The 15184-nt window shown below is 32.2% G+C and overlaps 1 protein-coding gene across 1 annotated transcript in view; it reads right to left on the reverse strand.

Annotated features, from left to right (window-relative positions):
- Window positions 1-3769: 3769 nt before the first annotated feature.
- Atf2 (activating transcription factor 2) overlaps window positions 3770-15184 on the reverse strand; it is a 96851-nt gene continuing 85436 nt past the window's right edge. Inside the window, 3 exon segments of the mRNA XM_077802862.1 lie at window positions 3770-6084; window positions 6086-6291; window positions 11053-11158. Of these exon segments, the coding sequence (XP_077658988.1) occupies window positions 6061-6084; window positions 6086-6291; window positions 11053-11158 (336 nt within the window). The 3' untranslated portion in view covers window positions 3770-6060.

The raw sequence follows: 15184 nt of genomic DNA on the forward strand, positions 1-15184 counted from the left end.
AGCCCATAAGTTAATTTATTTTTTATGTATTAAGAATTCTGGTGAAAAATTCATTGGGAGAAAATTTCAAGATGCTAAAATTTTAGTTATAAATGATTTTTACTTATACATGCCTATGTATTTTCTGACATTTATAGCAGGCATACAAATCCATTTTATACAAATTCTTAAATTATTGACTAATTTTCTAAAAGACTTCACTACCTTTGAGGCACTTATACAAGTTTCTTCATATAAAGAGGACAGTTAGTAACAAAAATGACAATGAGAGCATATCTAATTTTCAAAATGTTATCTCATATTACCTTGTCACAAATACACTTTAGTCCATAAAGAATCAGCCAGTTTTATTTAAATTGAATACTGTCACGAAGATCTGAAAAGCTCCTCTTGCAATGTTACTGATGTGACTGTTTATGATTCAGCAGATTGCTTCATGGTGCTGAAAGTCACCTCAGAAACCATTAGCTGAGTTGAATGAATTAGGAGGTAACATAAGAGGTATTTTCCCTAAGAATGGAACCGTTGGAGGAAATCAACATATTTTTTAATTGCCCACATAATTATGCTATGATAGTTTTATCATATAACTCATTTTATTTGAATTGGTACTATTTAATTTGAACCTGACAATGAATTTTAATAAGCATACCTCCCAAAAATGGTCTGAGAAACTAGCTGCATTATTAAAATTACATTTAAAAAATCGCTGAATAAAAAAAAATCAAAGAAAAGATAATACGATATTAGTGGATAATGCAAAGGGTTTATTTTTGAATAATGGCATTGACAAGTTTTCTTATTTCTCATAAACATCACATAAAATATTTGTCTTCCATCATGAGAAACTCATAATAGATAATGCTATCTTAAATTCTTCTAAATAAACCACATGAAAATTTTTTTTTGCCAAATTTTGTGTCAGGCTTTGAAAAACAGCATTTCTTCTTAATTTACATGCTTCTTTAAGAATTGAGCAAAAATAAAAGGAAGGAGCTCACTTAGGGGAAACATTCTCTTTTATGCACTTTCACAGAAAGCAAATTCACTGCAAAATTAAGTAAGTAAGCCAAATCTTATTTCACATAACTAGAAATGAGATTAGGATCAGAAATACTTTTCAAAAAAATCGAGGTCATACGTGATACAAACCATAGCAATTATTTTGTTCAAAAAATTCTGTCTCAAGAAATGCCTAAAATGTGAAATCTAATGCAAAACAGAGGCAAGGAAAGGCATCATGACCATGACAAGGGTATACCAATGACATAGTGGTGGAAATCCTTTGGAAGGACTAGTATGAACATTTGAGGAAAGAGATGCAAACCACTGGCCCATCATCAAGTAACAGAACCTTTCTAGCTTGATTGCTGTGACCATGTTTTATATTTTACAATTAACCACAGATTTGGTGCTTTGGATTGCTACAAAGAATACATCTATGCAAGTTGTTTATCTTATTGTGGGTTACAATGTCACATGCGTTTTGCTATGTCGAAGTTCTTTCATTCTGGAAACAATTTCACTTAACTTTTCCTATGGCAATATACATATAAAATTTACTTAAATGGTTGAACTATCTGTTTATTTAGAAAGGCCTTTATTTTATATTTTGAGAATGTTTTCTACATAGAAGGATACTACCTAGATCTCTAGGATCTTAATGCTTTGCCTTTATGAACACCCAACCCTCTATCTACCATATTAATAACTGAAAAGATTTGTACTTAAATATTAGAAAATCACAGGAAAAGTTAACTGGTATTTATTAAAATTTAAAGACATTTTCATAACTGCAAACAAATGAAATTCTATAACTTTGCCTCAAAATTAACTATTCTGTGGTCAAGATAATCTAGAATGATCAGATTTTAAAATTATTTGTTCTAAATGTCTGTATTTTAAAAGTACTTGCATTGATAACTGTGTTCTCTAGGTATTTTGTGAATGTATTTGAGCATGTGTAGATTTATCTAGGATGAAGGCCTAGGAGTAAATGGGATTCTCCAATAATTAGTCTCACAACTAGGCATCAAACTCTGTAGTTTCATAGAAGTAAAATTAGTAAAACTACTTTTTAACAGTAAGCACATGCCATAAACAAAAGATTGTTCCTGTCCTTTGGAATAAGTCCAAATAAATACAAGTTTGATCTTTTAATGCATCACTTATTTGTTGAACCCTAGAAATACAAGCAAACCTTGTATTGGTTTGGTTCCAGACCACTGCAATAAAGTGAGTCACACAAATTGATTTCCCAGTGCACATAAAAATTGTTTACACTATAATCTATTGTGTGTGCAATATCATTATGTATAATAAAACAATGTAATACCTTAATTAAAAATGCATTACTGCTAAAAATGGTAATGATAGTTTAAACCTTCAGTACATGCTGTTGGAAAATGGCATTGATCAGACTTGTTCAAATAGGGATGCTACACACCTTCGATGTGGGGGGAAAAAGCAATATCTGTAAACTGGAATAAAACGAGGTATGCTTGCACAGTTTATCTTTGTTAAACATTTTTAAAACCTAATATCAGACATCTATCTTAAGTACACTAGTAGCTATGCAATTGTTTGCATCTTGATTGGTTCCATCTGATGACTAAAACGTCATTCCACTGTTCTCCACAGACTGTTTCTTCATTTAGCTCCTACCCCTTGTCATATACAATTGACTTATTTATTATGTTTCCCAACTCCTTCCTACACCCTCTTTAGTAAAAGGTAAGCTTCAGGAAGGCAGCAATTTTTGGTTTTGGTTGCTGGGGTATGTAAGTGCATAGACCACCACCTGACACTTTGTAGCACTAAAAACATTCACTGAGCAAAACAATGTGGTTGGAGATGACATCAGAGATGTAATTGGATGGGCCTTGTAGGCCATTCTGAGGACTTGAGGAACAACTTGGAATTCTGAGCAGAGAAGGACTGTAACCTGACAGGTTTTAAAAGCATCACTCTGGCTGCTGTACTGGGGATGAGCAGTGGTGATCAGGAATAGAAATGAAGAGACATTTATAAGGCAACTACAGCAAATGAGGGCACAGATCAGGGTGATGGCAATGTACATGATGAGAAGTGGTTGCATTCTGTATTATTTGGAAGGTAAGGTAAACCTTGAATAAGGGCTGGGAGAGTGGAGCATCAAGGATGACAAGAATGTTTTGGCTTAAGCAACTGGAAGAACTGCACTGCCATCAACTGAATCATGAAAGATTGTGAGAGGAGTATATCTGAGGTTAGTGTGAGGGAAGGTTATTTCAGTGTTGGATATGGTCTATTTAAGATGTTTTTTTTTTTTTTTTTGGGGGGGGGTGGTGGTGCTGGGTTTGAACTCAGGGCCTTGTGCATGCTAGGCAAGCACTCTACCAACTGAGCTATACCCCTAACCCCAATTTATGAGGTTTTGTTAGGTGGTGAGCAGGTGGGTCTGTGGCTAAAGTTCAGGGAGTGTTCCAGGCTGGGGACATAATTTAAAGAATCATAGTATATGAATAGAGCTTAAGGTAAATGCATAAAAAGGAATAGGCCTGAGCACTCTGAAGTTAAAAGGTCTTCAAGTATGAATGAATCTTATCAGAAAAGTGGAAAGAATCTCAGTTCTTCTCAGGTAGTTAAACGTCCTGAAGGAAAAAAACACTTATTAGGTGATATTACTTTGTGAAAGACAGGTAAAAACAAGCAAATTATGAACATAATTTAAAGATAGAATTTATTCTCTTGACGGTTTACTCATGCAAACTGCACATAAAAGAAAATAGTACAGTTTGTGTAACATTGCAAATATAAGGACTCAAAATGCTAGGTACAGAAGTAGTGTGACATCCTGGAAGTCAAAATGGAATTTGTGTTCATACAACTAATAATGATTTTTATTTGCTGAGTACAGACTCATTTACAATGAAAAGTTTTGCTAACCTTGGTAAGCTCATTAACCGTTTACATGACTTCTTACATCTATGTAGTTTTATTTTACAGTTGCAAGAATTGTTACCAAAAACTTTAACTTGCATAAATAAGATGAAAGAAAAACACACTGAAAGACTTTAGAAAGTGAAAAATTGAGGCTTTTCCTAACCCATCCAAACTACGATAAAAAATAGCCTTCTTGTATAATTCATATTTTGTGCCTTGAGATCAACTCCTTAGCAAACTATGACAAAATCATGATTAGAAATTGATTACTTTAAAATTATGACATCAGTTAAAAATAAGAAAATTTTGAAGTAGAATTGTCAACCAAAATGCTCTCATTTTAAATAAGTCAAACAATAAAATTCCTATTATCTTCATACTTAGAAGTCCTGAAATATCATTTGTATAATTTGCATGTTTCCCAGTTTGAAACTTAGGCAGGTGGGATACTCCCTTGAATTATCAAGGATATTCCATATAGGCTTTTAAAATGTCAGTCTCATCAGAAGATGTGGCACAGAGACTTTAGCAAGTAGTGTAGTATGGATGCAGAACAAACTACACAACTTATTATTAATGCATTACAGATATTTACATAATGGAATCCTGCTTGAATGCCAGAAGTTGGTACTGGGTAGGACTCATAACTATTTTACAAAGGTTTTTTTACACACATTTGCTACTTTTTAATTTTTATTGTTTAACAATTGAGTCTATTTAAAATATTGTACTGTATTTTGAACATAACTGAAGAATAAAAATAGATAATGGCACATTAGAAAATTCAGTATCCCACAGATGATTGGATAATGAGAAGTGTACCTACAATCATCTCATCAGAAACAAGCTACTTCATGGAATGTTAGTTGTCCAAGCCTGCACAGTAATGACATTTTAAATTGCAATCATCTATTTGCCAGCATCACACTGAAGGCATCGTTAAACATTCAAGCAAAGATTGCTGGCATAAACTATTGAGAGACACTCTCACACACACACACACACACACACACACACACACACACACACACACACTCTCTCTCTCTCTCTCTTACATTTCCCACATTATAATTACATTGTTCTAAAGATAGATACTGATTTTTTTCCACGAGAAACGTTATCAAAATTTGCTACTAAAAGATGACAGTGCTTTCACAAGAATAAGTACAAGTTAGCTCGCAAGTACAAGACAATGGGGGTAAACAGTCGTAAATTTTCTAAGTAGTAATTTTAGGCTTTTCTGGCAACCATACCATACTTGATTATGCATAAATTCTGTCTGTAACCTGAAACCTGAAAAAAAAAACCCTCAAAACAAGAGCTAATTTAAAAAAATTACTAAATATCTGATAACCCTGTATCGTATATTATATAATTTCATACTTTTCAGCCTCAAAACATAGTTTAAAAACACTGAATTTCAGACTTAAAAATAAAGTCATTTTTTAAATGCTGAAGATTCCAAAATTTCTGTCTACTTAAAATCTTAAAAAAAGAAAATGCATTATTAATGAACTTGATTTAACAGTGTGCACATAAAAGCACTGTATGTCTTTTATCATGTTTTCTCTCTTAAAAAAACAAACAAACCAGTGTTCTCCAATATTATTCCTTTTGCAAAATGTGCAAAATAAAAGGCAAAAAGATTAAAAGCAAATTTCTACCCTTCTCTTGCCTAGTGCTTTATGACTTTGTTCACATTACAAAGTCAATAGGGACTATGCAGAACTTTGGTATAAATGATAACAAGACTACCATCACAGTTGAGGGATAAGGGGTGGGCAAAAGAAATGGAAGTGGGAAGAGAGATTCAGTAACACCCCCATTTATTAAAACACCACCAAATTAAAAGTAAAATAAACCACAATGAATTATAATACAATTTACACATTGAGCACAGAAAAATTAATAAATCTAATAATATTTATAAAAAAGCAAAATCAGTCTTTCCAGAGACTTAAAACTGTCGTTCAGTCTTATCATCAACTGTTGCTACACCAACTTTAGAGCCAAATTTAATTTCAAGTAAAAAAAAAAAATTTACAACCACAGATTTCGCATAAATGGAAACTGGTCTTTCCTTGATTTCCCTTTGAAGTCACTAATGAGTATCTAAAACTGTTGTACTGCAGGTTTTTAATCAACTTCCTGAGGGCTGTGACTGGGAGGAAGGAGCCATGACAATCTGGGAAAGCGCAGGCTCCATACTCTGGTCTGCCATCTGGGTGAGGACTGAAGTGGCTACAGCTTCTGCCTTTGAGGTTGAACTGACTCCATTGGATGTGCTGACAGAACTATGCTGTATAGCTTCTGTATGTGGACTACTTGGCACCGAAAGGTCTTCTGAACTATCATCTTTATCAGCAGCTGGACAGAAAACAAAGAAAAATTAATCATTCCCTTCTTAAAGTATATGTAAAAGTATTAGACTGAGTCAACATACAGAATAAAAAGTATTTTACAAAACTGAATATTTAGATAAGTCAGTATGGCAAATTAAGTAACTGAAAGAAATGGCTGTAAGTCATGAAGTAGGCAATTTTACCTGCAACAGGTCAAATGAAGAAACAACCATACATATGGGAACATCTGGGTGCCCAGTGCCTCACAAAATAGAGCTGAAGAAATATTTGCTAAATAGTGTTAAAGAAAATTAGGTAGGAGTTTGGGAGCTAGCCTTTCACACACACAAACAAATACTTATCAAGAAGCACATTTAACAAAACCAGTCTGTTCAACAACATGTCATTCTTTTTAAAAGATAAACAAGAATTTATAACCACATATATATACAAAATGAATCTTATATACTGATTATATTTTCAAATTATTCCCTCAGCATTTTCCAGAACTATAGTCTGTCTGACTTTCCATCTTGCAGCCACCGATGTTTATAACACCTGATTCTAATGAGGCATACACATGAGTATAAACACTATTTAGTCTAAATGCCACCAGCTGTTATATTTGCATGAATTAATTGGGATTCAAATAAAAATCCATATAAAACTCTAATTCGCTTGAAAAGATATTCAGGAAAGGACATTCCAAATTTTTATGAAAATAAACCTACCAATATTTATGCCTGAATAAAAATCTCTTAAATCTTCCTTATTTTAGCAGAAAGAATCCACCAATTTCATTTAGTGAAAAATCTGATGTATGCCACACAAATTATTTATAATATCTGTGAGTTATAAGGTACAATGATAACATGAACACCTGTGCCCTAAGTCCCCAACTTCAGAGAACACTGCCAATGACACTGTTGCTCCTTGGATGCTTCTCTCCTTGCCACAGGTAATCCTCTATTCTGACATTTCTTTAACCAGTCCCTTGTTTTTTCTTTGTAGAGAATGGCCAGATGCCCATTGTCAAAGTTAAGGAGTTAAAAAAAAAAAAAAAAAAAGACTCTGGACATTAGGAAGCAAGATTACCCCATGATTTGTAATATAAACGATAGAAGGGGAGAATAACTGATAAGCATAACTTAAACTCAAAGTCCTTTTGAGGATTTTCTGAAATATAGTGAAATTTACAGAATTTTGACACATCTTCCTCAAATCCATACATTTTTGAACAGCAAGTTTTCATAAATATATTAATGAGATAAAATCCTATCTTCTCCTCTATAATGTTATAAATGCAAAACTGTACCCATGGACCAAACTTACCTCAAGATACAGTAACAGAAATGAAAATTAGTAATCTTTTAAAAAATTGTATAAAGCATTAAGAATATTTTTCTAATCAAGCACAATGAGTACTATAAAATATTAATAATTATTATTTAGCTAATACAATAGTTACATGTTCAAAGAAAACACTGGCAATGACAGGTTAACAGGAGAATACTAAGCAGTCTTTTTTGTTTATTTCACCACTATTCTTCAACAGAACAAGGCTGACCTTTCTCTGAATGTTAAGTTCTCAGGATATAGCAGCTTTCAAAAACAAAGGGATTGATAGGTGATGAGTGGTACAAAGAAATCTAAACATATACTGGAGGCAAAGACTCAGAAATAATAAATTGTAATGAAGGAGTACTGACCTCCACTAAAGGTTTGCTCTAGGTAAAGCAAACCTTCAGGCAGCTGACAAGAATCAGTGGTTACTTATAAATTGTGTAATTATAAATTTTACATAGAAAATACCTTTGCAATGTGATATATCTGTTCTTATGTCCAGTTCTTGAAGGTGAGCGGAGACAATTACCAGTACAATCAAAAGCACAAGAAATCATGCTGTACTCAAGAGTCACTTTAAGCTCTTTGTAAGCTAAATGGAACCTGATGTTAGACAATTCAATTCTATGAAAAGTTCTCTACCTATGTTTATACATATTTTCAGTAATGAAATTAATCCAGTAGCTCTCCCAAAGAGCTACATCCCCAGCACTTTTTATTTTGAGACTGGATCTCACTCAGTTGCCTCAAACTTGAGATCCTCTTGCCTTGGGTTCCAGAGTGGCTGGGATTACAGGCCCATGCCACCATGTCCAGTTATTAGTGCATATAAATTGTACAAAATAATGGGACTTATGGTGATGAGCTCATATGTATATGTGTGTGTGTGTGTGTGTGTGTGTGTATAAAATGTCCTTTGATAATGTATTGCTTTCCTCTATCCTTCACCTCCTTCCATCTTTTCCATAACCTCTACTAGGTGATCTGATCTTCTTGTAATGCATTAATTCTTACCATATCTATCGCAGATTTTACCTCCACCCAGAATTGTATTTACAACTGCTTAGTGAATTTTCTGACTTGGATGACTACATAAGTAAATAAGTATTATTATTATTTTCATTCTGATTTTATATTATATAACATTTGGGGTGACCAACAGTCGACTGACTAAAGGGTTTCCTAGGATGTAACATAGGACTTTCAGTGTTAAAACTAGGCAAGACAGTGTTAATAAAATTGAGACCTTATGACTAACTATTGTCACCTTTACCTGCAAGATTTTACAATATTCCTTAATTTATACTAAATCTTGATTCTCCTTCATAAGTGTTTTGAAAGACTTACAGATTACCACCATTAATATTGCTATGTGCTACATGTTAGTGTGAAATCTGTAAACTTCTCCAAGATATATTCATTTAATCTCTATCACTACTTTCACTATTAACTCAGAAGAAATTAGATTTATTTCAAAGGTTTGAAATCTGCAAATATAAATCACTTAAAAATTTCTTTCAAATGCTAATAATTTGATTACCTAAACAACTAGACAGGAATAAAGGTAGAGATATTTCCAAATAATAAAAATCTTTGTATTTCTTGCATTCTCATAACCTACTAAAAAATATATTCACAAAAATGTATTAATCTTGATTTTTGGTCATTTAGCCATAGATAAGCCCTATCTATACACCTGAAAACATCTTTATAAATCAGTTGTTAAAATGAATAATTGCTTTACATTTGTTGAGCTTATATTACTTAGAAAAAAGAGTCAAAACTATTAGAATCATCCAATAAATTACTAAAGATTAAAAACTGTATATAAATTTGAATTAAATGTAATTTGAGAAAAGAGTTACTTTATTTCTAATTTTATAGAATCATTTGTATAATTCCATTTAGAGAGAGAATTTTTTTAATATTTATTTTTCAGTTTTTGGTGGACACAACATCTTTGTATGTGGTGCTGAGGATCGAACCCGGGCCACATACATGCCAGGCGAGCACGCTACCGCTTGAGCCACATCCCCAGCCCCAGTATAATTCCATTTAAACTACCAAAATTCAAGGGAACTTTCCTGTTTAAGAAAATCATGTATGCATAATGCTGAACTCAGAAGCTTCCACAGGAAATTATGTTAAGTCAGATGGGAACATAATGGCCTCATCCCTATAGCAATCATTGTTAATATAAATCCTAAACATATTTCTATATGGTTCCAATTTACTTTACAATGTGTTTCACTGGCCTGTGTCAAAATGACTAGTAACTCAGATTTATATTCTCGAAACTGACAAAAATTAGTGTCCTAAATATATATGGCAATGGAGAATTGCTAAATCTACTGAATCTTCTTAAATTAAAAAATATTGCCCATTCTGATGAAACTGCTTACAATGACTACAAGTAAAAATGGTAGCCATTAAGTTTTATCGTGAGCACCTGAGGAACTGTTTGCATCCAATACAAAACATTTTGTTCTTTTGAATTACTGACACTGGCAAATTAAAATGAAGTGGATACATATGGCTGAAACAATCTTCACATTTACAAATATCCAGAAATATCACTAAATCATAAAAATGAAAGCTGTGGGTTATATATTATGAACGTTGCCTAATGCATTCCCAACTCTGTTATTTGTTTCAAATTTGTGCAATGGACAAAAATTGGCCATTTATTCAAGAGTAACAGCTGGTTCCAACATTGTGCATCTTATCTAACAAGGACATTATAGAAAGGAAAAAGCACAATTAACCTCTAAAATGCTGAAAACAGAAAAATCTCATTTTTTGGAAAACATTTAGGAGTGAACTTACAATCAGATGATTTAAATACTGTTCTAGCCTTTTCATAACTAACTATATAAAGATTCACAACAACAAAAACTTTGCACAATGCTGACATTACCTAAGAAAGAATAATAGGATCTAATACTATAAATGGATATTGTATGTTAAGTGAAGATGGCTGATAAAAAGTATAATCCTGTGAAGATAAAAAAAAAATATCATCAGTACTTGTCAATATGTTTAAAATTTTTAGATAACACATATTGCTGATCTGCAGTAATGCTTAGGAAAAAGCTAAAAACAGAAAACTCCAAAACACTCTAGATTCTAAAAAGTATACCCCCCAACTCGCTTGTATAACAAACTTGCAGAAATTGATATTTAATCTTAGATTTAAGAACTGTGTAGGGAGGATAGGAAGGGCAGCAGAATAGAATAGACAATATAATTGATATGTGTACATTCCATGTATGTATTATATATCAAAATGCATTCTACTGTCATGTATGACTAAAAAAAAAATAAATAAAAATTAAAAAAAAAAAAGAACTGTACTCTCTACTTTTTTAAATGGTAGCTCTGCTCACTCTGGCAGTATTTCACTGACGTAGCCTAAGGCTGTAGGTAATGGAACATTACTCACTATGATAGCCAGATTTCTTCTGCATGGCGGTTACAGGGCAATCTTTATGAGCCAGAAGAAGCTGTTTCAGCTGTGCCACTTCATTTCTCAGCAGGGTGACTTCGCTCTGGAGAAGAAACAACTTATGTACCTTACCAGCAGTAGACTAAACACATTTTTTACTGTTCAAAATGAGTGGATTAAGATTTGAAAACTGGACATCACTGGCAGAACATTAAGGAATAAAAAAACTATGCTGCTTAAATATGTCTAATCGGTATACATCATTTTTGCTATTTTAGCTTTTATACAAAAACGGCAACTTGTATGAAAACTTAAATAAGACAACAGCACAACTAGGTAGCATATTTCAAAGTTTTTACATTACCATTTGCCTTGGGACTCATTATATATTTTAGGTTACCTATTGAAAATATTTTTATTTACATATGTTATTTGTTCTTTTGATTATCTGATAAACAGAAAGTCTGAATAGAGGTAGGAGGAATTTTCACTGACTGTGTTCACTTAAAAATAAAAAAATTCATCCTGAAAATTCAATTAAACTAGTTTCTAGTTACTAATAAGATTCTAGATGGGAAATACAATAACTAAAGAATCATGAATTTCTGAAATTTATTGCAAGGTTCTATGTTGGGCACCAGAACCACTGAAAGAAAGTACATGTAATATTTAAATGGCTTAGCTGTCTTTTACCCAGGCAATTTGTAAAACTGAATTTAAAATTCACAAATCAATGTTGATTTGTCCTAAAGCTTACAACAGAATAAGAACTTCAGTCTTTACATGGAACGCATTAATCTGTAAGTTTTATGCAAAAGTTCCAAATTGAGTCGAGTTCAACTCAACCTTTTGAGTTACCATCAAGTACTAAAAACGTATAAATTAGTGATCATTACCAATACTCAAGAATTAGAAAAAATATGAATTTAACAAATTGCTAACATTAAAAAAAAATCCTCCAGGTGTGGTGGTGCATGCCTTATAATCACAGCAATGTGGGAGACTGATACAGGAGGATCCTAAATTTGAGGGCAGCCTCTGCAACTTAGCAAGACCCTGTCTCAAAATATAAAATAAAAAAGGCTGGGGATGTGCCTTGGTGGTAGATTGCCCCTGGCTTTAATCCCCAGGGGGAAAAAAATAAAGAACTTAATTTATAAACATCTTTAACTTATTTGAAATTAACATTGACTTTACCAATTTGGATTTTACTCCAAAGTAAATAGAAATATATAACAAACCAGGAGTAAATAAAAGTTTAGGCAGGTAGGTCTTTTTATATTCTGTTTCTTAACTAGAAAGCTCAATGTAAAATATTTCAGTAGATTAGGGTCATTAAGCCTCCATAAGTGACCAATGCACAAACATGAAAATCAACATAACAAAAGCTAAGCAATCTGGAGGCAAGTCTGTTTAATTAAATAATTCCTCACATCCCAACAACAATGAACTGTAATACTGTATCTAAAAGCACAAAACAAAACTGAGGGTCATAATAACTCTAAATATTAAAATTTAATTTTAAATTTAATTTTAAAATATTAAAATTTAATAAATTGAATTTAAGAATGGGTGAAGAATGATCAAAGTACAAAAGGTAAAATTTAAAAGTTTTGTTTTAGAAAAGATAAGCTGTTATTTAGAAAAATCATTTCCATGGAATATTATAACCACTGGTGTCAATACAATTAATTATAGCTCGTTCTTAATAGCACTACTGATGAGAAACCATGTTACAAATAATCCAATATCTACCCTACCCTGCCTTGTCAGCTTGATCTAATACTGTTTTCTACAAGCTTCTCATTAAGTTTTGTAATATGAAATGGATATTTATCTTTAGCTAAAAATATATAATCTTTGATAGTCTGCTGTGACCATATTGATTTCTGACTCTCACTGCTCTTCTAAAATACTATAAGCGTTAAACATACCAAAATACAAGTAATGTCCTTAAGTCTCCCTATCCTTGCTGCCTCCTCATTAGTCTGAGCCATATGAAATAACCACTATCTAATTGTCATGCCTTATAAAAATAGTAAACTTAAGTGAATAAAATGCATTGTCTCTCTCTGGAAAGTCTTTCCTTTCTTCTTTACCTTGGTAATTACTTCACTGATCTTTAAAATTTTCCTTTTCTGTCTTCCCATGGCCATATAAAGGTGCATATTTACATTAATAGGTATCTTACACAGTTCTTATCACTCTGGATTGTAATTTTTGGTATGTTTGTTTATCACCTCTACCAGATTGGGAATTTCTTGAAGGCAGAGATTATTTCTCTGTGTAACCTAAGAGGACAGTGCATGGTCTGACATGGGTTGAGTAGATATAGTGAGGACTACAGTATATAGTGAGGACTACAGTAATTTCAGCTAATAAAAAATTCCAAAGAAGGAGAAATAAAATAGCTGAAATAATAAGAAATTGGTCTGAAGTCCTAATTTCATTATTCATACCAACAATGTCACCAACACTGATATGCTGTTAATTTTCAACAGTTACAAAATGAAATTGACAAGCATTACCTTGATTATAAAATTTTAAAGATCACAAACCGTCTCTCAAATATTCCATAGAAACACTCATCATATAGTATACTGTGAAACAAAATGCTATATGTAATAAAATGGCTGAAAGTAGTTCTGAATTGATTAACCAATAAAACAGTTGACTTAAATAATTCTGTGATTAAAAATTAAAATAATATTCTTATGCACTCAAATAAAATAAATATTCAAATTTTCTTTTTAATTATGCAGAGTTGAAACTGATAAATATTTGAGACATCAATTTCTATATTTCACACAGTTGGTGATAGTATGGCTCTTGATCTAATTAGATTATCTGGTCCATCAACAAATATACAAATGTGAAGATGTCAACAATGGGCAATAAATATTAAGGATGGAAGTGGTAAGGCACTTGGTTCTTGCAATTTGTATTTGTGCTCACTGAATTTTCATTGGAGCAAATAACAGGAAAGACCAACAGGAGGGGAAATTAAAAATAAAAAGTTTGCATACATATATCCAAAGACACAAAAGTATGCTCTAAGTTATATTCACCCAAACGTCAAACAACAAATTGTTTCTCCTGTACTTTTCACATGACAGAAAGGTTAAGAAAACCCTCAACAATTTTCAAAGTATACTCAAATATAAACACAGCCCAATTTGTTACATTATCCTGATTTAAAATATTTTACAATGATGGTAAATTTTCCTAATGATGATCCTAAAGCTCAAAAGTGACTTTTGGAGGCTGGGGACCCTCAGTAGTAGAGCGCTTGCCTAGCATGTGTGAAGCACTGGGTTCGATCCTCAGTATCACATAAAATAAATAAATTAAATTAAGGTATTATGTCTATCTTTATTAACTTAAAAAAATTTAAAAAGTGACTTTTGGGTGAGAGGTTATAAATTAGACATAATTTGTGTTATTATTGTACCCTAATAATTAATTTCTTTAAAATCTGGTATAAGCACTAGTCTGAAAGCAGCAATAGGACATAGTTACTGGCAGTGGGACTGAGACATGTATTGAAAAGCAAACACAATTGAAGTGTAGGTTAAGCATGAGAATGGGTCATGCTTTGATGGAAGTAGATTTAGTTGAGCTGGACTCCTAAATGTAAGCATATGCTAGTGGTCAAGACCAAGTCAAGTATAAGTTGAAAATATGAGGATTATGCAGGTAAAGTTTATATAATAAATTAGGCAGAATAGGCTAAAGTCAAGTAATTTCTAAGTCATTCATGATATAGTAAAACTCAACAAATTTATCCAAGCATTTAAGAACTATAATCTCATATACGTAAGTTTTAAAGGAAATATTTTATTCTTAAGAACATAGGTTTGACTATATTACTATTTGGATAAAGTGGTTGTACAAGTTATAATTTCAATTTTGAAAACTTTCTATAAAGAAAGATTAGAATACAGGTTGGGAGAGGGGCTGTTATGTAACAAATACAACATGAAAGCTTCTATACAGAAACTGCAGGAAGTTAAAGAAAAAAAAAAAAAAAGGAAGAGAATACATATACAACCAGTTTGCTTAAGCCAAAATAAATTTGAGAGGATTTTAAGACACAGATTTAATAGTAAATGAAAAAAGAAATGTTTAC

Source organism: Urocitellus parryii, chromosome 1 (genome assembly GCF_045843805.1).
Source record: "Urocitellus parryii isolate mUroPar1 chromosome 1, mUroPar1.hap1, whole genome shotgun sequence".
Classification (NCBI taxonomy): Eukaryota; Metazoa; Chordata; class Mammalia; order Rodentia; family Sciuridae; genus Urocitellus; species Urocitellus parryii.